General features: G+C 46.9%; 1 protein-coding gene across 10 annotated transcripts in view; it reads right to left on the reverse strand.

Annotated features, from left to right (window-relative positions):
* Nucleotides 1-5,596: 5,596 nt before the first annotated feature.
* The window catches only part of Tacc1 (transforming acidic coiled-coil containing protein 1), a 98,959-nt gene continuing 79,741 nt past the window's right edge, over nt 5,597-24,814 (reverse strand). For 9 of the 10 annotated variants that reach the window (XM_075986388.1, XM_075986387.1, XM_075986390.1 and 6 more), the window contains 8 exons: nt 23,133-23,185; nt 19,563-19,688; nt 18,301-18,377; nt 16,172-16,215; nt 14,115-14,275; nt 13,643-13,749; nt 12,647-12,767; nt 5,597-10,633 (listed from right to left, as the gene is read on the reverse strand). In XM_075986388.1, coding sequence (XP_075842503.1) covers nt 10,565-10,633; nt 12,647-12,767; nt 13,643-13,749; nt 14,115-14,275; nt 16,172-16,215; nt 18,301-18,377; nt 19,563-19,688; nt 23,133-23,185 — 758 coding nt within the window. In that variant the 3' untranslated portion in view covers nt 5,597-10,564. The remainder of the gene's footprint in view (nt 10,634-12,646; nt 12,768-13,642; nt 13,750-14,114; nt 14,276-16,171; nt 16,216-18,300; nt 18,378-19,562; nt 19,689-23,132; nt 23,186-24,814) is intronic. The other variant, XR_012911846.1, reaches the window with a different exon arrangement.

Raw genomic sequence — 24,814 nt, forward strand, 5'->3', positions numbered from 1 at the left:
AGTGATTGATGGAAGAGGGCCCAGCCCGCTGTGTGCAGTGCCAACCCCGGGCTGGTGGTCCTGCATTCTGAGCAAGGACTTGCAGGCTGAGCAAGTCAGGAAGCACAAGCACCTCCCCTTCATGGCCTCTGTATCAGCTACTACTTCCAGGTTCCTGCCCTGTTTGAGCTCCTGTCCTGACTTCCTCCAGTGACCGGCTACAATGTGGAAGTGTGAGCAAAATAGCGCCTGTCGTCCCCCACCTGGTTTTTGGTCATGGCGTTTCTTCACAGCAACAGAAACTGTAACAAGACAGGGCCACACTCTTCGATGCAATGAAAAGCTGCCGAAAGAGGGAGAATTAGTCTTTCACGGAGATGAACCCCCTTGTGGTTATCCAAGCCCAAACGGTCAGCCCTAAAAAATGTACTAGCAACACTAACCAGACTCGGCTGATCTCATTTATGCATTTATTTGAATCTATGTACCAGTAGAAATTGAAGGCACACGTTTGGAAGGGTTGTGACATGGGAGGGGCTACAGGGAAGGGAGAGAAGGGAATGATGATATTAACTTTTTAAAATGTGAGAAACAATATAAAATAAAAATAGATTTTTTTTCCCCCAGGGGAAATCTAGGGCTGAAAGTGGAGGAATCTGATTGTTCTATACAGGAGAGAGCTAGTGCCAACAACCTGGAAAAGAGCTCAGATTTTAAAGGCGATTCTAACACACATAGTTGCACACCCATTGATTCTACCATATGGAGTTCCACACACATAGATTTTAACATGCATAGTGCACACACGTAGATTTTAACATGCATAGTGCACACACATAGATTCTAACACGCAAAGCTGCACACACATAGATTCTAACGTACATAGTTCCAAACATATAGATCCTAACACATTAGTTTCACACATACAGATTCTGAAATACTTGGTTCCACACATTCAGATTCTAACATACGTAGTTTCACAGAGAACAAGATTCTGGAACTAGACTCATTTCTGGTGTCTCTCGGTGTCAAGGCGAGGAGAGGGACGGAGACTGACAGGATGTGAGGCAAGCCTTCACCCTAGCTGTCCTCTGAACCAGGCTCAAGCCGGCACAGGAGTGGCGTGCAGAGATGGAACAGAGACCTTTCTTCCATCTGATGCAAACTACTGCATATTGATCTGTACCTGTCTAATTTCTATGAAGTCATTAGATGTAAATATCAGGAAAGAGATGCTCATGATACCCCCCCCCCTTTGCTCTAACTGCAGTTAATTCCTGTTGCTAAAATAGAGCAAAGGATTCACGGTCCTTGGACCATATCAGAACAATTGTCTGAGAAAAGATGCGGGGGTGGGGGTGGGGTTAGGGCGGCAGAGGAGTGAGAGAGAGAGGCTTCTAGGTTCAGAGCCAGACTTACTGTGGCAAAAGAAAAAGGGAAGGGAAAGATGAGTAGTGGGGAGGAGGGAGGAGAAGTAGGAAGAAGCGGGGAGAGAAGAGGCAAATGCAGGAAAGCGGGGAGGAAAAAAGGCAAGAGAAAGTCAGCACCTCCACAGGATTGCTGGCCCAGGAGGCTGTGCAACAGAGAAAGGCAAGAGAAAGTCAGCACCTCCACGGGATTGCTGGCCCAGGAGGCTGTGCAACAGAGAAAGGCAAGAGAAAGTCAGCACCTCCATGGGATTGCTGGCCCAGGAGGCTGTGCAACAGAGACAAGGGTGCAAGGCCCCACACCAGCAGGGGACCAGAAGGAGGTCAAAGTCCAGAGTTGATTACAGAAGAGACAACTCTTCTCTACGTATAAAATGGTCCCAGGTTTAAGGTGTCCAGAGAAGCTATCGGCTATTTCAACAAATGTTTCAAAGGACCCATGCTCTCCCCAACCTCTGTTTTCAACCTGCGTGTGACGGTGTTGCATGGACCTGCCGTGTCCTGAGTTTGCTTCCTCCTAGGACTCAACTTTTAATTTTCTCACACTTCTGTAATTATGGGGCAAACTCATGACTCGGCCACTTAGTCATTTAACTAACATATTGCCTGTGAAGAGTGGCGTTGGCAGGCAGAAAAATTTCCCAGATCAAGTTAAGATTTAAATAAAAGATGTCTTATTGCTTATATAGATACTTGTAATTTAGAATTGAACTGTGTGGAGGAAGTAGTTGTGAGAAGTTCTATTGAGGTAAATTCTTCTAAGAAAGGTTTCACTGGGCAGCGATCTCTGTGAGTTCAAGGCCAACCTGGTCTATAGAGCAAGTTCCAAGACAGCTAGGGCTGTTACACAGAGAAACCCTGTCTCAAAAACAAGAACAAGAAGAAAGGTTTCATTTTTAATTCATTGTAGCACTGTGTATGGACCCCAGGCCTGGCCCTTGCGAGTCACGGACTCTATTCTGAACTCCAGCTCAGAGCCTGTGTTCTTTCAGCCATGGGTCAGGTTTCTCTTAGCCATGGCCCCTGAACAGAAATGGGATCCTGAGCCTCAGCATGCCGCCCTCTGCTGCCACGGGAGGGAAGAGGCTGGACTGCTTGGCTGAGGCTGGAAAGATTTTTTGCTTTGCTTTCCCGTGGGCTTTTAACGTTTTAAAAATGGTTTAAGCTTCCCAGGCCTCCCAATCAGGACATTAAAGACTGCAGGCTGGAGAGTTGGCTCAGTGGTTAAGGGCAATTTTACTCTTTTAGAAGACCTGTGTTGGCTCCCGGTTCCAACATGGTGGTTCACAACCTTCCGTAACTCTAGTTCCAAGGATCCAATGCCCTCTTCTGACCTCCACGGGCACCAGGCATAAACACGATACACACACACACACACACACACACACACACACACACACACACACACACACACACTGGTGGGGGGGGACAGATAAAACACTCACATGCATAAAGTAAAAGGATCTAAAAATCCTTTTCAATTGCAGCCCAACAGACGTAATGCAATACAAGTTGTGGATGGCACGTACCCTCCCTATTTGCTTGCCCACAAAGTATTTGCTGCGGCTCTTCTGCTTGCTCTTTTATTTGTGGCTTCAAACACAGGTTTTGTGCTGCAGTTTGAAACTTTGGGCGTGAAGCCACCCAGTGGCCATCATCATATCTGCACTGAAGCAGATGCTGTATGGGAAACATTCTACAGAGCTTTGGTTGAAAATAGGCAATGTTAAGGCTGGGTATGGTGGCACACGACTTCACTCTGTAAGCCTGTATGCCAGCCTGGTATACAAACCGAGTTAGAGGGCAGCCAGGGCTGTTAAACAGAGAAACCCTGTCATGAAAAAAAAAAAGAAAGGGGGGAGGGAGGGAGGAAGAAAGATTGGTTACCTTAGAAAAATTAACTGGGAAGCTGGCTCAGTAGGTGATAGTGTTTTCTCCCAAGACTAAGGATTTTTAGCTTGGTCCCCAGGACACACATGATGGAAGACTCCTGAAGGTGTCCTTTAACTTCCAAACATGCACAACATTGTCACCTGCATCATTCACACAAAGTAAAACAAAAAACAAAGTGCCTGGGAAAAGTCTAAATTTCATGCAAGACGATGGAAGTGGCGGCCCTTTCCGAGAGGTGCATTTCAGGCTGGATGCCGCAGCAGGAGGCTGTCTGGAAGTTAACTCTTCATCTCACGCCTCTTCCTGTGTGCATCCCACCAGCTAACTGCATTTACAAGAACCAACTTACCTGTCATTTCCCATGTCTAGAACAAAAATGCCTAACTCCAAAGTCTTACTGCTGAATACATGTGCTGTGTTTCTGTCTTAAGAACTCTGTACATCTGAAATGTAGGAAATGCAGCTTGGCCCTCAGGGGCATCTCTCAGGGAGACAGTCAGTGCCCATTAGAATCACAGCAGTGTTGGTTACAGGCGGTTGGAATGGCATTCGCTACTTGGGAAAAGAACTGAGGAGAATATGACCCTAGTTTCTTCATCACTTGGGTACGGAACCAAGGAAGGTCCAAAGTAAAGCAGTCTTGGGCTGGAGAGAATGTGCAATGGTAAAGACTACTGACTGCTCTTCCAGAGGACCCAGGTTCAATTCCCAGCACCTACACAGTGAGCCATAGCCACTTGTAACTCCAGTCTGAGGTGCTCCCACAGCAATATGCATCACAGACACAAAGACAACACACCTCTTAGCCACTGTTCTATTGCTGACACCACGACCAAGGTAACTTAGAAGAGAAGGCATCTAATGGGAGACCGGCTTACAGGTTCAGAGGTTTAGTCCATTAGCATCAAGCCTGGCAGTAGCTAGAGCAGGAACTGAGAGCTACATCCTCATCTGCAGGCAGAGACAGACACTCTGGTCTTGGCAGAGGCATTTGAAACCTCAAAGTCCACCCCCAGTGACAAACTTCCTCCAACAAGGCCACGTCTCTTAGTCCTTCTAATCCTTTCAAATAGCACCCCCTCTGGTGACTAAGCATTCAAATATGTAGAGCAAGCTATCTAGCCTAGACTTGGATGTGGGTTTGGGACCTAAGGCCCGATTCTTCCTTCGCTGTGACATGGGCTAGCAATTTCATTTCTAAATAATGTAAATCAATGGCAATATGTGGACTCACTGGCTTCCAGAACATCTGCTTTAGTACATACATCTCAAACCTCATAGGCAGCACTTCTATAAGGGAAATTTGTAAAGCCAGACCTCAACTCACTTCTAGCATTCTCCATCTAAATGAGGGCATTAGGGGCCTCACTATTGCCCCAAGCAAAGCTAGAATCTTTACTTCAACCTTCCATGCCAAAGCTTTACCCTAGGCGAAGCTGTCTTGAGAGTTTCTCTGTGTAGCTCTGGCTGTCCTGGAACTTTGTATGTAGACCGCCAGTCTGGCCTTTGAACTCACAGGGATCCACCTGCCTGACTCCTGAGTGCTGGGATTAAAGGCATGTACCACCACTGCCTGGCTCCTGTTGTTGACTGAAATCAAGATGGTCTTATCTTGGACAGTCTTATCTAAGGTCAATTTTCATCTTACTTCGCCAACAATGCTAAGAAAATGAGATCTGTTATAGGATGCCCTCTGCAGTCAGAACACATTGGTACCCTGTCTCCCAAACCAGGACCATTAAGGGCTGCAGAGATTCACAATAAGCAAATAAAGCATCCCGACTTCCTCATCCTCAGCTAAATTGTAAAAACAAGTCTTGACTATCCACTGCAATGGCAATATGTGGAAGGTAGAACTCTTCCAGTTCTACCCTGGCCCACCCTAGCCAGGGAGCTGGTCCAACCATTCACATTTTTCCTGTACTAGCCTAGAAAACACACAGCGCACCAGCTGTGTTCTCCACAACTCCAGCTCACCCCGGGGCCTTCAGCAAGGCGGAAAGCTCAGAGTAACTTGGCTTCTGGGGGACTTGAAATGCCAGGATGGACTAGTGACACCGAGGAGCACTCAGCAAAAATCTGTTTGCACAGACGCCGTCATGGTGGTTTCTATGGCGGGGTCAGAATTCCGGAGCTTGTTTTGTTTTCAATTACATGCCCAGTGAAATGCATGAAGCCCCAGGAAATGAGCAGAGGAAAATGTCATCTATTTTCAGACGGAAATATGGAACCCATGAGAGGCTACCATAAATACTCAAGAATAAATCAACTGACAACCAGGAAGACAGACCTCAGACTTAACAGTGGTAAACAGTTTTTATTCAGGCAATGAAACATGGAAAAAATATATTAGTAATTATCATAATAATTCTTTTGTGTGAGTATAACCTTTACAAATATTTACCTGACATATAAAAAGGGAAATTACTATGTGTATAAAATCTATGGGGATGATTATTCCATACAACAGTCCTGACAACAGGAGCCAGCGCGGCAGGTGCCCCCCCACCCAGTGAGGGGCTCCTCACACACTTTAGGGCACCGGGGACACGATGGGAGCAGATGTGCAATAAACACTTGGCACGTTAGTACAGTGGGCATCTACTGGCAAATACAGACTCGCTAACAGCGATACTGGAAAGCTGACTATTGCCTTGGGACTTCAGAATGACTGAATCCTGTCCCAGGGGTTGCAAAGGACGAAGCTGAGGCTGCAGGATTAACCTAGACACTGCCCTGTATCAGATGTGGTTTCAGAGTTCAAATTTCTGTGTCCATTTGAAAATTATTCACAAATATAGAGTCAGTTGTGTAAGAGGAAGCACTTTTGTTGGGCATATTCAGATACCACAAAAAGGCAAAGCGGCATCTTGACATACACAACTCCATACAGGGAAGGCCATACCTCAGCCCCATGCTTGGTCTCCTCTGAGCAGTGAAAGCATCATACAGACTACCTAAGGCCAGCATTGCAGCAGCATCTCCATACTGGAACTATACGGGAATCTATGTGTTTACATAAAGCTGAAACCACAGTACAGTTAAGAAAGTCATTCCTCAGGAATCTTATTTGTCCACATCTGACTGCAGGCTGACAGGCACAGAGGGGGCTGCATTTGGACGGAAACTACCAGAAGTGCAATCTGTAGTCTCTGCAAGTGACTTGCCTGTGCTCTGCACTGGTTCGGGAGAGAACCAAGAGGGAGACACGCTGTTTCTAGACATTTGTTTCCCTTTCTTATCCATATGGGACCCTGAAGAATTTAGTAGTAAATGCTTTTTCCCCAGCACTAGGGATGAAATCCAAGGACTTGAGCATGCTGAGCAAGTGTGTCACCAACTGAGCTACACCCCCAGCCCTAGTAAATCGCTTTAAAAAAAAATAATAACTGGAATCTACAAACCAGTCAAACCTTTCTGAACATTAGTTTCCTTTAAATAACTTTGTTATTAAAACTTTTTGAAAGATGATATCCCAGACCTTTGGCTTGGTACCCGGGGATTCCCAGACTTTATCTGTTCTTTAGTAAGTACATAATAACCTCCCACCCTTAAAAATCTTCATAATATATACATTTTCAAATTCCTTGCTTGAATCAGACTCTTTCAACACCTACATTCTCTTGTCTCAAGAAAAGCAACCTGAGAGCAGGCTCAGAGGGTCACAGACCTACAGAGAGACAGCAGGAACGCAGAGGGTCACAGACCTACAGAGACAGCAGGAACGACCAAGTTTAAAGACCACAGAATGAAATAGAGACCAAGGAAAGGAACTACAGACGGTCCGCACCACTTTCAGTTTGGTGCGCCCTGAACTCTGTCATGGCTCCCGATGCCGGTGAGCTGCAGAGGGGCCCTGTCTAGCCTGAGCTATCTCTGTTGCAGGTGAGGGCTTCGGTCTACTGTGGTCAATCCAGGGCTGCCTGGTGAATGATCTGTGCACGGACAGTGCCAAGTCTGCACAGGGAGAAAGTGGGCTCTGGCTGGGAAGGAAGCTGAGCCTGAACTCTAACACTAAGTCATAGGGACCACCCTCCCGAGAGAGCCCTGCACTGAGCGCTTTCTAATTTGGTCTGCTTCTGAAGATGCTATAGGCTCCACACTAGAGCACCAAGCAGAGAATACAAAATTTAAGAAAGTTACCAGTCTCCACACAGCGTAAGCACACGGTAACCGGGTCTGGGATACTGACAGGTAGAAGCTGTCGACACTTTGGCAAAGAGGAACTAGAGAAATGGGTCTATGCTGAGTCTCAACAGGTTCACCTAACGCTCCCAAACCACTTTCTGAGTCAGTAGCTTCTATTTCCTTTGTGTTTTAGGGGTTTTGTTATTTATTTTTACAATGCTGGGGTTGCACACCAATGCCTTGTGTGTGGTAAGTAAAAAAAAAAAAAAAAAATGCTACTACCGAGTAGCTCTTAAATCTTTGAAGATAGGATCTCATTGTATAGCCCAGGCAGGCCCGAACTCTTGGTCCCTGCCTCTGCCTCCAGAAAGCCAAAATTATAGGCATGTACCACCAGGCCTGGTCCCCCTTTTAATTGCCTAACAAATAAGTATTTTGGCCCCCCAGCATGTGTGGAAGGAAACTTTGTATTTTTACTCTCTAGAGTACTAAGAGCTTTTTAGGGCTCATTTAATTAAAAGAAAAATAAATATTCTTTCCTCTGCCTAGTATATTTTCTTAATTTTCCAGCTGTGCAAGCTACATTTTTTATTCTTGTTGGAGAGTATCCACAAACTAGATGCTGCAGAAATTTCCTGGCAATGGTGATGACTAAGAGGCCACTGGCAGACATTGCTTACAGAGCTATTTCATGTCCCCTGCACAGCAACCTCATTTAGCGGGGCCTGTTTTTCAAGGGGTCTCTTCCGCCAGTGTGGCAGGGAAGGACAGGCACCACGCCTCTTCTATGCTTTGTAACATACAGCATAGGATGCTTTAAAATTGCACAGGCTTAGAAAGATGACTGGGGCCAGAGATGCAGCTCCACAGTAGAGTACTTGCCTAGCTAGCATGTTCAAGACCTGGGTTCAAGTCCCAGCACTACCAAAAAAAAATTCAGGAAACAAGGATGAGAGATTTTTGATGGACACCACTCATACTGGAAAAAAAAATCAATACCAATCACACACGGACACCACCATTACACTGTGCAGAAACTTCTGCAGTGTTTCCTGAAATGCAAAGTTAACTTCCCTTGTGGAAGAGAGTTAAGCTGACGTCGGCTATGTCCCCTGAAGACACTTGAACCCGACAATAATGTCTATGGCTACAGCCGTCACATTAAGCCACTGTGACTAAATGATTGTCAAGCCATTCCTCCAACCACAGGTAGCTTCTACTTGTTCGTGGTTTTGTACAAAATGGTAAGACAGTAGGCCTTTAAAATACAGCCTAACCTAAGCACAATTATAACAAGCACACATTGACAAAATGTGACCTCTAGCTTGAAAAGACACTGCTCGCTCCCTGGGGCTGAAGCCTGCACCTGCATGGTGACACACCACTAGAGGGACATTGTTTGAGACCTACAGTTTCTCCATGAGGCATAATTCATTTCTGGAGCTGGCTCCTGCAATAGTTTGACAAGGAGGAAAACGTGTGTGTACTGAATAGTGCATATTCACGATGACTCAGGGTAGATGATGAAGGCCAAAAAACGCATTAAAGCTGGAATGGATCTGGTTTTGCCTGTCAAGTGGAAAGGAACTCACTGACAGCAGGGTGGGAAATTTCTCTTTGGGGGTTAACGTCCCCCCAGTCTGTGTTCACAGGATTTCATTTTGTCTGTGTGGACCTCCTCCCTGCACTGCCCTCCCCCGCATTCAAGCCGACTTGGGGGATGACTTTTTACTGCCTGTTTGGCTTTAAAGTCCACCTCCAGCATGAAAACGTGTGTTGTTGTTTTAAAGTCTCTGAAGTGCCGTGCTTGTAAACACAGAAAACCACAGCCCTCCACCCCAAACTGGTCCCTAGGCTGCCCTCTCTTTTAACAAAACCAGCTGACCCTTTCCCAAGCCCTTTTTGTGTATATTTCAAATAGATAACAACAGCTGGTTTTGTTTTAGAGACCAACTGCCCCCAGGTGGACACATCCATCAGATGCGAGACCTGAGGGAGGCCCACTCTGTTGCTCATTCAGTCTGAGCACAAGGGGCCATGCTGGGACCCAAGGGTCCAAGCACCAGGGCAACAAACAGCACAGCAAAGTCTTCCTTGGACATGAAACCTACATCCCTCATCTCCCCACCCTGACTCAAATTTTGGTTTGGCGGGCCTCTGATTTGTGAGAAAAGGTCTATTCCGCCTCATGCTCTGCTGCCCTTACATTCCAGGTCCCAACGGCTTTCCTGCCCTACCCTCCCAACGGCTACGATGTCACCATGCTTCCGCTCACCCCTTTTTTTGAAACATGGTCTCATACAGCCCAGGCTGGCCTCCAAGTAGCTATGTAGTTGAGGATGACCTTGAACTTCTGATTCTCCTGCCCCTGCTTCTGGAGTGTTGGAATTACAGGCATGCACTACAGCATCCAGTTTCTGTAGTTCTGGGGATCGAACCCAGGGCTCTGTGTATAGGAAACACTCGAGCAACGGTGCAGTGTTGTCAGTCCTACGAAGTCTGAAGCTGGCTTTGAGACCTCGGCTCTGCTTCCAAAGAAGAATCTGATCTATGTTGATTTATGTAACTTTGCTCCTCCCTAAACATCCATATCTGAATATGCCTCAGGGGACAGTGGCAGCATGTACACATATGCATGCACGAGTGAAATTAAAATCCCTGGAAATAAAAGGGAACTCAAGTCTCACTGAGAAACTGTTAGTGGCAATAGGGCCAAACTGTCTCCTTCAAAAAAACGGCCGATACTGAAATTTAAACGGTTAACCAAGTCATAAAAATATCAAATATGTGCTGGGAAGATAACCCCACACGGTTGCCACAAAATTAGAAATTTCACACACTCGGGAAAAGTAAAGATGAACTGCAGATGGAGAAGCACACGCTGGACCCAGCAGCCCAACTAGGGGAAGCGGCAGCCTGGGTGCGCAGGCCCCCGCTGACACGTCAGCTCCTTCCCCACCACCAGCCAGGCTCCGGCTGCAGCAGTGGGGTGCAGCGGGACAGACAGCAGCAGGCATGTGCTTTTTAAAAAGTTATTTTTCTCTGCAAAGGAGGGATTACTTTTGGATAAGGCAAGATAATTTGTGGTCACGACACAAGCAGCCAGACTCAGATCTGCACAGCTCACGGGAGGAATCTCAGTCCGTCTTTCCCAGCTTCGCGATGAGCTCATCACAGATTTTCGTCAGTTCTTCAATTTCTTGATTCTGAAAGACAGAGGATATGATTTGCAGGCTGCTTTGTGTTCTGAGAGAAGAGCTGGTGGCTAGACCAGCCCCAGACATCCTAGTGCCTCTCCACCCCTGCACCAGTCCTCTGAGGTCGAGGACCAAATGCCTTCCATCCATCAAAGTGTGCTCCCAGTGCTGCGCCAGCTGCGCTAAGGGTGGGGAGAGCCATCAACCCTCCTGAAGCCAGTCCATAAACCTTAGCTTCCAATTCTCTTGTTGAGTGGCTCGCAGGCTAAAACACAAGGATGTGGATTTTGCTTCACCCACCAAGAGCTTCAGGGACTGGGATTCCAGAGTCTGAGTCAGGGTGGCCAGACACAAGCTCTAGGTCAAAGGGCACAACTGCACAAATGCACACGTGGTGATGCAGCGAGTTCGCACCACTGCACAAATGCATATATGGCAATGCAGCGAGTTCACACCACTACACGAATGCACACGTGGCGATGCAGCGAGTTCACACCACTACACGAATGCACACGTGGCGATGCAGCGAGTTCGCACCACTGCACAAATGCATATATGGCAATGCAGCGAGTTCGCATCACTGCATGAAAGCACACGTGGCGATGCAGCGAGTTCACACCACTACACGAATGCACACGTGGCGATGCAGCGAGTTCACACCACTACACGAATGCACACGTGGCGATGCAGCGAGTTCACACAAATGCACACATGGCGATGCAGCGAGTTCACACCACTACACGAATGCACACGTGGCGATGCAGCGAGTTCGCACCACTACACAAATGCACACGTGGCGATGCAGCAAGTTCACACAAATGCACACATGGCGATGCAGCGAGTTCACACCATTACACGAATGCACACGTGGCGATGCAGCGAGTTCACACAAATGCACACGTGGCGATGCAGCGAGTTCACACCACTACACGAATGCACACGTGGCGATGCAGCGAGTTCACACCACTACACGAATGCACACGTGGCGATGCAGCAAGTTCACACAAATGCACACATGGCGATGCAGCGAGTTCACACCACTACACGAATGCACACATGGCGATGCACCGAGTTCAACAGCGAAGAAGAAAGAGAAAGGCCAAAACCCGCCGAGCATGAGAAATACAACTGGTGCCACAGAGACTGAGCATCGAGGTCTCCTCCCAGGATAGCGAGAGGGATCAGCAAGGGGGCCTGGAGCAGTTCCCCTTCCAAACTCACCCAGGGTGTATATACAACTCCAAGGGGGCAAGTGTTGACACAGATACTCCGAGGAGGTGATGTGTAGAACGGAAAAGCATCCTGAGAGGGAGGTTAGGATCAAGGATGCACCACCAAGCCCAGTCAGGCAGGCGTGAGGGAGGCAGGCGTGAAAGGCAGGTGTGAGGGAGGCAGGCAGGCTTGAGAGAGGCAGGAGTCAGACTGGAACCCCCAACTCCTATCTCTATAAAGCACACCCAACTCAGCTTAGGCAAGAGCCCTCCACCTTCTCATGTCTCTCTGCTTCACTGGCATGTCCAAAGGCAAGCAGACAGTCTTGAGCCTGGCAACATTATTTCTGCTTTCAATTTCTCCATGACAGTTTCTCAGAATCCATTATGTTGCCTGAGATTTGATGGGGGCCACCCTGTCCACTATAGGACGCTCGGCAGCACTGCTGGCCTCTCACCCACTCTGGGGCTACTAGCATCTCCCAGCCTCCAGACAAGGCCTCGTGTCCCTGCAGGGCACATCTGCTCTGAAAACTGCTGAGCTACAGCCCCTGAACTTCACTTAAAACACAACCCCCCCGCACCCTGAACCCTGCCTATGTCTGATGGCTCCCCGTAGCCTTGGTTAATAATGTGTGTCCCCCAAATTTGTTCATAAAGGAGCTGGCCTGGAGTGTCTGTGTAACAAGAGCAAAGCCACCTTCCTCCAGATCCATGCCAAGCTATGTACACCAAGGACTGACATACACCACAGGAGAGCAGCCAATGCCTGTATCCACTAGAAGAACCCTGTGACAGAGCCCGCGCGTACCTTCTGTTGAAGGGCCCTTTCCAAGGACTCCACCTTCATCTGCTCTTTCCGGAGTCCAGCATGGAGCGCTGCGCTCTCAGCCTTTGCCTTTGAGCGAACCTGAGCGATCTCTTCGTTGGCTCTGTGACGGAGAGTTGGGTTTGTTTGCGGATGAAATTAGAAGAGCATGGTTAGCCACGAGGAACAGACTCAGGGTACTGACTACTGACTTTCACAAAACCCAGATTCCAAAGAACTGAGAGGAAAACCCAGAAACAATGACTTACAAAATGCGCTTTATATAAAACTGCTAAGCACATTCCCATGGCACACCCTGACAGCACAATCAATATACTTCAATATACTGAAGGACCGCAATATACTTCCAAAGTTAGATCTCATGAGAAAATGACATTATTTAATTTTTCATAACAATCCTAATTTTTTAACGATCCAGTCAATGGTGGCCTGGATTACTCTGCACCTGATCATACAATGTTGGGTGTCATTCAACGTATGTCTAATGAGGCCAACTGGTCAGTCTTTACAACTATTATAACTCCACGCTTGCTGGTCCCCAGTTCCTCATCTTTTATCACGAAGGAACAGTCTATAGCGTTGCTCGCTACAGCACTTCCACATCCGGACGAGTTTAATGACCATGATGTTCAGCAGGAGTGGCCGCCTAAACGGAGACCTTCCAACAATGAAATGCCAGGGAGAAGGTCCTTGTGAGCACAGAAAGATAAACTAAGGGGCTTAGCATGTACGTCTGAGGAAAAACACAAAATGCCAGCACTAATGGGCTAAAGGTTAAGCGGTGAGAAACAGAGGGGATGCTGTGTGTGCACACGTCTGTCTATACTCTAACCAGAGGAATAAAATCTCTCACACACACCTGAAGTGGCAAGCAAGAACACAGATAGTAAAAGGTACAACTTTGTTACTCTGTAGACAAACAGTGCCTGCCTCCACCTGCAGCAGTCAACAGGCGCAGCGCACATCACAAGCTCTTACCTGTCCAGCTTTTCCTCTGCGTGAATCTTCAGGGCCTGGTATCGCTGCTCTTCCTGCTTAACCCTAGCCAGGTAATCCTGAGCACATTTTTTCAAGGCTTCTTCATTCTGTTCCAACGGGAAAATTCAAAACAAACATGAATATCTCTTTGTTTCTCTTGCACAGTGTATCACAAGGGTTGGGGTTTTTTTGTTTTGTTTTATAGGAAAGTCTGCTTAATTGAGATGTGTTTAATTCATAGTCCATGGCAACTTCAACAGGCTTGGGCAATCTCCACTAAAGAAAGCCTATAGACTTCTCCATGTCCTAATTTACATTGCTTTGTAAATCTCTTCTAATTTTAGCACTATCAAGGCGAATGATCAAGAAGGAGCCCACCAAGCCTCAGCTTGCCCACCACTCTGATAGCAGAGACTGCCTGTTACTAAGACACCACACGACCACCCAGGAGACAAGGTGGAAGGACACCCACCTTCTTGAACCCTTCTAGCACGCCTTTCAGGTTCTCGTATCTCCTGAAGAGATCAGAAAGGGACCTTTCCACAGAGTTCAGGTCAGCCAGGGCCTGCTCCTTCTCCATCGTCAGCTGCTGGAAACTCTTCTGAGAGGTCATGTTTGTCCTCTGCTCGTCTTCTGAGAACCACAAGTCAAAGGGGACAAAGTGAACACCGACTCTGGGCGAGCCAAGCAATGCACTTGGAAAAGGGGGCGTGGCCTAGGTGTCCCCATGCTCCAGAACTCCTGTTCTAGAGGGAGGACACAGTGACAAGTGACCAAGTGACGGGGAGGCAAGCAGGATGTGCCACGTGGGGACAGAGCTGGTGTCCACAGAGTGGCCTCTCAGGGCACAGACTGGAGCAGGTACCCAGAAGGGACTGGGGATAGGAGCCACACAGAGCTGACAGCCAGGGCCAAGGTTAGGCTGGGAAGGCAGCTGCTGGTGTGGACAGTGGGGAAATCTTTTCGGTACTTAATGCTAGAAGGTCAGAATAGATTCATGTGAGAGTCAAGCTTTAGGAAGGCAACTAAATGAGGCTGGAAGTTCAATACAGACAATTAAGTCAGTTTCTCTTCATACGCTCTCTGTGCAGGGTCTGATGGAGGGAAATCAGAACCTGCAGACTAAACAAACACTCACTAAGGGCAAAGGCACATACTTGCCATGCCAGTACTTGGGAATCTGACCTAGAAACACTGAGTTCAAAGCCAGCTGGGCTACACAGTGAGTTCAAGGCTGCCCTAGGGTGTGTGTCTTTGCCAGACCTCCTGTTTCTCTCTGCTTGGCCACATACTCACACCAACACATGTGTTCCGTACAACCATATGGGACCCAGTGACTGCAGACTAAACTCTGAAACCATGAGCCAAAATAAGTCCTTTCTCTTCTGTTTATAATCATGATTTGGTCACAGTGGTGAAAAAACACAGAAACAAGTCATGAGAACAGACCAGCTCAGTACCCATAGAAAAGAGAGCCCAGCCCAGAGAATATCGTATTAAATAAGCCAGGCACAGGAAGCAAAACACTCAATGTTCTCAGCATATGCGGAGGCTAAATGAGCTGATCCTATAGGTGTAGCGGTCAGAATAGCGGTCAGTAGAGGGATGGGAAAGGTGGGCTGGGAGATGAAGGCTGGGCAATGAGCACCAGAAGAGTACGTCTGAGTGTTCTATGACAAAGTAGGATGGCGTCCACATGCAAGAACTTGGTATTTAATTTATAGAGAATTAGAAAGTACATAGGAATCTGAATGTTCCCAAAGAAATGACAAACATCTTTAAAAAAAAAAAAAAAGAGACAGGTCTCTCTGTGTAGTACTGCTAGGCCTGGAACTCGCTCTAAAGACCAGACCAGCTATGAACTCACAGAGATCTGCCTGCCTCTGCCTCCTGAGTGTGGGGATGCGATGCACCTGCCTTGAAATAATAAATGTTTAAGGAAATGGAAATGCTAGCTATTAATAGTTTAATTACTGGACACTGAATTCATGTACAAAATACCACACTGTTCCCCAAAATATGTACCACTATGACATGGTGCTGTGGGGCCATGGTCTGTAACCTGTCAATTATATTTTAAATAAACACTGATTGGCCAATAGCCAGGCAGGAAAAAGCCAAAGAGAGTCTGGAGAGATGGCTGAGCAGTTAAGAGCATGCATGGCTTTTGTGGAATATCTGGATTCAGTTCCTAGCACCCATTTTAGGCAGCTCACAACCCCCTGAAACTCCAGTTCCTCTTGTGGTTTCCATGGGCACCTGGTACACATAAACTCAGGCAGGTGTGTGTGTGTGCGCGTGCACACAAATAAAAAAAGGAAGAAAGAAAAGAAGACTTCGGAAAGCTAGCTGTCCCCTCCAGGATGACCAAATGACCGTGTGGGAAGGCACCGAGGGGAAGGGGACTCCACAGATTCCAAAACTGTAAAAACACGTTTGTCTATTGCTGTGGCACCTGACAGGCTCAGGGAGCTTCTAGGGCCCATGCTCAGAAAACAAAACCAACACACAAAAGCCCTTTCTCCTTACCAATCATTTGGGCTATGGTCTTTTCATATTCAGCCACAATTTTTCTAAAAAGAAAAAAAAAGTAAAAAATTATAATCATAACATAAAACTTGTTATCAGAAGAGGGGCAATGGAAGTCAGAGACATTCTGTCTGAAACAAATTCACAAACATCTAATAACACATATAAAACCACACCTTTTCTCTGTCTCCCCTCTTTGGTTTTTCTTACATACACTAGGTTCACTAAAGTTCTGAAAGGTTAAATGTTCTCTGCACAAGATAAAAAGGAAGAAGAGAAATGGAAAGAAAACAGCTTGTGTCTTGGGTGTAGGAGCGGAGCCCTAGTCTCGCACAAGCTAGGTACGTGCTCTACAGCTGGACCACATCCTGAACTCCAAAAGCTTTTGACACTTCGTGTTTAATAAACTGTCCTGGTTATTTTTTATTGTAACCTGACAAGAGAGAATCTCAACTGAAGAATTATCTTGGTCATACTGACCTTTGACCCCCCTGTAGTTCTGATGGAGGTGGGAGGGCCCAGCCCCCTGCAGGCACCCCGCCATCCCTCAGCAGGTGGTTTGGTTCTATAAGAAAGCTAGCTGAGCAAGCCAGAAGAAACATTCCTGCCTCGGTTCCTGCTGGCTCCCCTTGATGACGGCCATGACCTGAAAGTATAAGCTGAAACCCTTCACGCCCCCAAGTTGCTTTTGGCCATGGTGTTTTTCACAGCAAATGAAAGCCAGCTAAGACAGAAGCCTTTTAGTCTTCTTGTTTTTGTTTTGTTTTGCTTTTTTCGGGACAGGTCTCTCTGTGTAACAGCTCTGTAGACCAGGCTGGCCTCGAGCCTCCCGAGTGCTAGGATTAAAGGTGTGTGCGCCTGGCTCTTTTAGTCTTTTACTAAAGATCATGTTTTTCTATTTAAATACTGTAAGATGATCTTTCCGAATTAAAGCCGCTCCTCAGAGCTGCTCCCATGAGATCCACCTGACTCCATCTTTCCTGGCCCATTACCTTTTAAGCACTATTCTCCTCGGATTCAGTTTCATGTTTTATCTTATCTGACTGCACAAATATTTCACTTATTCCGAGAATGAAGACCATGCCCTTGCGATGGCCTTTCACTCAGTGAAGCCTGGTTCTTCTGAAGACCCGGTGCCGGGCAATCTCCCTGCAGCTGCCCCTTAGTGGTGAGTCCGCCAAGCTGGACTTTGCATACAAGGGTCCTTATGGTGGCCACTGTAAGCTCACTAAAGGTGGGGCTGTTCCAGGCCCAGCACTGGGCCTCCAACCAGGAAGTCCTCCCAAACCAAATAATACATGAGCCACAAATTACAGCAGTAATGTTTAAAATGTCTTGTCAGCACTCCAGGGCCCGCTGGTTAGGTTTATGCTTTCTCCTCTTTGAGGTTATCTTTAGTAACGTAATGACTCTTAAATTTTTAAACTGGACAGGAAAAGAAAAAAAAATATTTCCTTTTCTTTGGGGAAGCATGAATCTCTGAGACAAATGTGTACCCAACTGGTCTAAAATTTGTTGTGGGGCTCAGGCTGGCCTTAAACTTGGGGTAGTCCTCTTGCCCCAGTCTCCAGAGTGCTGGGGTTCCAGAAATTTGAAAGCTCCCATCACCATGGCCAAAAGATTTTTATTTAAAGCCCATTAATTTTGCCTTTTACTGATTTCAATACCTCCATCATTGACTGTATCAGTAATTTTATTACTCTTTATTGTAAATGGATATTTTTAAAATAGACTTCTGTTCTTCTTTTAAAAAGGCAAGAATTATATAAGTTCTATTCACGTATGATGCTATAAAGACCTTGAAGCTATGGTATTTGAAGAAAATAATCAATACTAGCTCTGACTTTTTCCTTTCCTTTTTTGAGACGGGGCCTTTCTTTGTAGCCTAGCTATCGTAGTACTTGGTAAGTAAAGTAGGCTGGGCTCAAACGCAGAGATCACTGGCTTCTGCCTTAGCCTCTAGAGTGCTGGGATTAAGGGTGTGTGCCACCACGCCCAGACTGCACGGACATTCTTAATCTCCAGCAGAAGCCCTCCCCCTGCCAGCCGTGGATTCTGTGACAAGAGAACACTGCTGATGACAGCCACAACGCACAAAGGACCCACACCCACCCCAGCACCAGGCTGACCTCATCTCCAAGACTTCTTCTCGGGTCTCTTCGTATTTTTTCTTCCACTCATTTGCTTCGATCTCTTTAGTGATTATCTAGATTATAATAAAGCTTTGTTTTACTTCATCAGTCTACTGCAAACTGAAAAATAACACACGGCCAAGTCTGACACAAGATATTCAATTAACACTTAGAAATACAGTACGTCTCAGTGTTTGTACATAAGAAACATCTGGGAAAGTACATTCCCAGCTACACAGGGTGCTGTAATACAGCCACCACCTGGCACAGTGTCCAGCCACCGCGAGAGGTGAACAGCACAGCTCCCTCACATATAAGGGGTACTCTCAACTCCTCTCGATCTTGTCTCATTTCTGAACTGATGATCCTTCTGCCTCAGCCACCCATGTGCCGAGACTAACGCACCACCACACTCATCACACTCCTTTCTGTAGTGATGTCTCAGCAGTTGATAAGAACTGAGTCAGAACGAGGAGGCTCAGGGTGCAGCCCACTGTGAATGACCAGAACCCAGCTTCACATCTGAGACATTCTCGATAATTAGAAGTATTTTCCACTCCTTGTCTCAGACCTGTTTGTCCTACACAAGGCTCAAACAGGCATCCAGCGCCCCCCTTCCACTTATCCTCCTCAGGTTCTCCCTTCTTCCTAATCTTCTGTTTCTGTGCTTATATAAAGGGTCTCAGGAATATAGAGATAGGGGCTGGAGAGATGAGATAGCTCAGTGGTTAGGCTGCTCTTCCAGCAGACCCAGGTTCAATTCCCAGCACCCACATGGCAGCTCACAACTCCAGTTCCAAGGGATCTGACACCTCACACAGACATACATGCAGGCAAAACACAATCAATGTACATTTAAAAGAAGAAGAATACAGAGACGGGACTGGATGACTCAGGTTAAGAGCACTGGCTGCTCTTACAAAGGGCCTGAGTTCAGTTCCCAGCACCCACATGTGAGCTCCTAACTGCTTATAACTCCTTGAGGGATCAGGTGCTCCTCTGGCATACACATAAAATAAAAGAACCCATGGGCGACCCTGTGCACGTCAACTGAATAGATACAGATTTCCTTCTGTCTACTACGTGGTCACCTCAGGGTACAAAGTCTTAACAATACATCAGTGCCATCAGCTCGCTGAACACCAGCACCAAGGCCAGCGTCTACAGGAACCACACAAGCTACAGAGAGTAGGAAGCTGCAGGTTGTGGTGAAGCAAGTTAGCAGAGAGGGGACCTCTGCAGACAAAAGAGAACGTTACCTCTTCCCTGATCAATGTGAGCACGGCAGTCTTGTCTGCTTCACTGAGGCAGATGCCATCCAGGGGGCTCTCCCCTCCACAGGCCACAGACACGGGGGCCTTTTCCGATGAGGACTCCAGCAGTCCCTGGGGGACAGGGTTATATTTAACATGGTTGGTTTCCAGCTTAACCCTGAATATACCTCAGCAACCTCCTCACCACAGATCCTACCCTTTATGACTGTGCTTGCAGAAGCAGGAGAAAGGCAGCTTTAAGCCAGCAATCTCGTTCCAGGACTAACTAAAGGAAGGGGTGCTAGTGACTACTCAGGTCGGTGTGTGCTGGAGGAACAGATAACCCAAGAAAGCTTTCTTCTTAAGAGCAGAAGAGTATAATTGTCAAGAGGTTGGTTACCATAGAGTCCCAGGCAGAAAAGAAACACGTCCCAATACTTCATTTTTCTGGTATTTTCTGGGGATGTGTCTTATGCAAATAATTTTTCAAGAAGAGCGAGAACCCTTCCATCCACATACGGATGCTTGTATCTCTGTTTAACCGCCATGGCAACAATTCTAACATGTATTACCTATCATGCCTAAGCAGGCAGACATGGCCAATCTATCTGACCTTCGACCTTCATCTTTCCACCTCAGTGACTCAGGCTCACCAAGGACTCCAGCTGCTGTGATGACCTCAAGTACACACCCATATTAACCCTTAAACAAAGAGGCTGAATTCAACATAAACCTGTGCTTAAGTCAAGTCTTTGGGAGCAGAGGGGTTAATGAGCAGTTCAGTTTTGCAACTACATCTGTAGCTCCTTCCTGGTGGCCTCTGGTCTTCTGGTGACCGGTTTACATCCAGGACAGCTGCAGTTCTAAAGAGCCATATTTGGTTGGCATTTCGTTGTTCCCAAATCAAACCTAGGAAAATGAGTTTTTTTTGCATATGTGTAACCTAACAACCAAAATGCCAGCCACAGTGACCCTGGAAACAATCTCATCCTCCAAGTGTGAGTGAGTACAACTGAGGAGTTACTGTCTGCCAATTAGTCTGTTTCCTACAGTCTTGTTTAAATGGAGACTAAACAGAAAATCTGATGACAACTTCGACCAGCGGCTTTAAAACTTTCTGGGCCATCCTGGCCTCCGCCTCTCTCCAAATGCTCAAAAGACACATGTAATTTTAGCAGGCGTCTTTATAGACTTTAGCCCTAGGTTCAATTTAGAAACTTATCTTTGGCTACAGAAAAGAGGCATTCCAATGCTGCCACCTGGCAGCGTGCATTCTCCAGAACCACTTAGGAGGGGAGTCCAACCAGAGGACACTTGGGCAACCTCTAACAGAACCCCCCAAATTGCCGCATCTCCTAGTACCCATTCTCTTGTGTGATTTCATTCATTCTAGATGAAGGCCACTCTCAGGGACCACTCAGAGATGGCAAAGGTCACTGTGGTGGTTTTAATGCACTGGCCCCTATAAACTCATAGGGAGTGGCACTACTGAGAGGTGTGGCCTTGTTGGAGTAGGCGTGGTCTTGTGGAAGGAAGTATGTCACAAAGAGGTGGGCTTTAAGCTTTATATATGCTCAAGTCTACTTCCTGTTGCCTACAAGATGTGGGACTCTCAGCTACTTTTCCAGCACCATGTCTGCCTGCATGTCACCATGTCCCATGATACTGGACTGAACCTCTGAAACTGTAAGTGAGCCACCACAGCTAAATGTTGTCCTCTGTAAGAGTTCCCATTCTCATGGTGTCTCTTTACAGCAACAGAAACCCTTACTAAGGCAAGATGGCCACAAAGTCTCTGCTTTCTACTTACTGGGATACTCTGTGGAAAGACCCACGTGGCAAAGAATTGATGTGTCTGCCAATAACCATGTAAGATTGGAAGCAAATCCACCTTAAGTCAAGCACAAAGATCACCTCTGATCAATAACTTAGTCAAGAAACACCTTCAATCAGGGAACCTGGCAAATCCCCCAAAGATTCCTAACTCATAGGAACAATGAAGTTAATAAATGTTTCTTATTTTAGCCACTAAATTTTGGAGCAATCTGTTCCTTAGCGGTAGAATGCCAATCTATCCCTGGATACTAGAACCACCATCAAGAAACTCCTGGGCTGCCAGGCGGTGGTGGCGCACGCCTTTAATCCCAGCACTCGGGAGGCAGAGGCAGGTGGATCTCTGTGAGTTCAAGACCAGCCTGGTTTACAGAGCTAGTTCCAGGACAGGCTCCAAAACCACAGAGAAACCCTGTCTCGAAAAACCAAAAAAAAAAAAAAAAGAAAACTCCTGGGCTGGGGCTCCTGGGTAGAGAACGCTGCCTAACTAGCTCAAGGCTCTGGGTTGCAGCTGGCCCCATAAAACTTTCTCACCTTATAGTTTTTGCTACAACCCACGTAGGCAGATAACTTACTGGATCAAACTGACTTTATTTTTCTGACGCTAAACTGATACACATTTTATGGTCAGTTTTTGTGAGTTTTTATTATCTGTATGTCAGAATCCTCAGTCAACTCTAGGCATCTGCCTTTGTGTCTTCTTCAACCATGGTGTTAGCAAGCATTTAGGCAATGAGCACATTCCATCCATCTACATAGGGGATAGCTCCCCGTATGCTCCATCATCACAGACTGTATCCCACTGCCTCTGCTCCATCATCACAGACTGTATCCCACTGCCTCTGCTCCATCATCACAGACTGTATCCCACTGCCTCTGCTCCATCATCACAGACTGTATCCCAATGCCTCTGCTCCATCATCACGGACTGTATCCCACTGCCTCTGCTCCATCATCACGAACTGTATCCCACTGCCTCTGCTCCATCATCACGGACTGTATCCCACTGCCTCTGCTCCATCATCACAGACTGTATCCCATTTCCTCTGCTCCATCATCACAGACTGTATCCCATTTCCTCTGCTCCATCATCACGGACTGTATCCCACTGCCTCTGCTCCATCATCACAGACTGTATCCCACTGCCTGTGCTCCATCATCACAGACTGTATCCCACTGCCTCTGCTCCATCATCACAGACTGTATCCCATTTCCTCTGCTCCATCATCACAGACTGTATCCCACTGCCTCTGCTCCATCATCACAGACTGTATCCCACTTGAGACATTTACTAACTGTTCTCTTTTCATGTACTCAAGTCTTCAAAGGCTGATTGTATTTCATATTTTATAGGGCATCTCAATTCAGACTAACAGTTCAACTTGCCCAGTCAGATGGGGCTAGTGCTTGTGTAAAGAACGTTATGCACAAACGGTCAGATCTGCAGATGAGGAAACTGTATAGAATATGTATGTGAGCATGAGTGTGAGCTTGTGAGCACGAGTGTGAGCTTGTGTAGCACAGCGTGCACACAGAGGTCAAAGGACAGCTCTGGAATCCATTCTCTCCTTCCACCGCTGTGTGGGTGGTCACTGTTACCTGCTGGGCCATCTTAGCCAGTCACACATTTCTTCCTCCCCCATCACCTAATGTTAACGAGAATTTACTGAATCAAACTAGTTCTGGGCTCTAAACAAAGCGAAAGAAACTAAGCTGCCCCACCCCTCCAAGCTGGGAACTTACATGCACGGCGGACTCCTCTTTCTCCGTCTTCTGGCATGTCTCCTTCTCTAAACCTGAAAGAGAGAAAGCCATTTTCATACGAACTGCAAGGAATGGGTTCCTTTGTTCCTGGTGAAGACCAGGCAACTCCAGTGCCCGCTTAGAACAACAGAACACAGAACGTAAAGATTCCTAAAAGGTGCGCTGGCTTTCTTGAACTCTTATGTTAAAAGCCCACAGGCTTGCAGAGTTAGCCACAGATGTCAACCCTCCAGCTGAAGGAATGGCAGGTCTGCCCCCTTGTGGTCCACTGGAAATTCAGCGAACACTGAATCCTTCTCTATTTCTAAATCTGAGCACATTTAAATTCTGGCTCGGGAGGACACTCTCACTATAACCCATGCAGCAGATAAAACTGCCTTAAGTCCAAGCTCATTGTCATCTAGCTGGGTTCCCTCCTATTGGGCCTACCTTTCTGGTATCAGGTGACATGGGGGGTGGGGGGGGCGGTCAGACAATGACTATATCTCTGAAGGAAGTTTAAAATTTAGAAAAGTACACAAAAAATAAAGCTAAAAATCTCCTTGTTGCAACATCTGAATAGTCTAATGTAAACCTCTCCTGTCCGCAAGCTGACCATCTCAGGCATCAGATACAGTGCAGAAATGACCACAAACAGAAGCTGAGGCGGTGGGGTGGAGGGTGGGGTCAGGGTAACTTGCTTGGTTTGGACTTTCTACCTGCTTTCCGGGGTCAGTGACAGGTCATGACCTCCATCGTTCCCCTTCTCTAAATGTATGACTATCCACAAGAATTTCAGCAGGAGCTGGAGAGACGGCTCAGTGGTTAAGAGAACACACTGCTAGCGCACGTTCCTAGCACCTACACCATGTCAGGAGGCTCACACCAGCCCGGAACTCCAGCTCCAGGGACCCAAGGCTTCTGGCCTCCACAGGCACCTGTTTTCACATGCACATACCTATACCATACAGACAACCATTTTTAAGCTGGGTGCAGGGGTCTGATGAGAATGGCTCCCCCAAATATTTGTGAGTTTGGTCCCCAGTGGGCGGAACTGTTATTTGGGAAGGATTAGGAGGTGTGTCACTAGTGGCAAACTTTGAGGTTTCAAAAAGCCTATGCCATTCCCAGTGAGCGCCCCCACCTCCCTATCTCTCTCTCTCTCTCTCTCTCTCTCTCTGCCTTGCCGTTACTGTCTCAACATAGAAGCTCTCTGCTTCAGGAGAGCCATGTCTGCCTGCTGCCACACTCGCTGCTGTGAGGTCATGGACTTCAACTCTCTGGAAACTTGAGCCCCTAAATTATGTTTTCTGTTATGGTGTCTTGTCACAAAAATAGAAAAATAACTAAGAAGAAGCAGTATGAGGGCATGGTCTCTTGCTATGGCAGAGGAAAGCGGTTGAACACTGTAAAGGGGGCTTGGCCATCTAGTAGGAGCTTGGAAAAGAACAATGCCGTGTGGACTATGGAGGCCCAGCTCAGGAGGTTTTAGAGGGAACAATATTAGCAGCTGGCCTCAATACCATTCTTCTGATATTTAGGCAAAGAATATGGCTGTTTTTGTCTTTGTTATAAACTAAGTGTTTTGGATTAATTTTACTGGCAGAGAAAATTTCAAGACAGTCTAATACTGATTACACCATGTGGTTATTAGCGACCCCTCTTATGCAGATCTACAATGA

This window comes from Microtus pennsylvanicus, chromosome 9 (assembly GCF_037038515.1).
Source record: "Microtus pennsylvanicus isolate mMicPen1 chromosome 9, mMicPen1.hap1, whole genome shotgun sequence".
In the NCBI taxonomy this organism is placed as follows: domain Eukaryota; kingdom Metazoa; phylum Chordata; class Mammalia; order Rodentia; family Cricetidae; genus Microtus; species Microtus pennsylvanicus.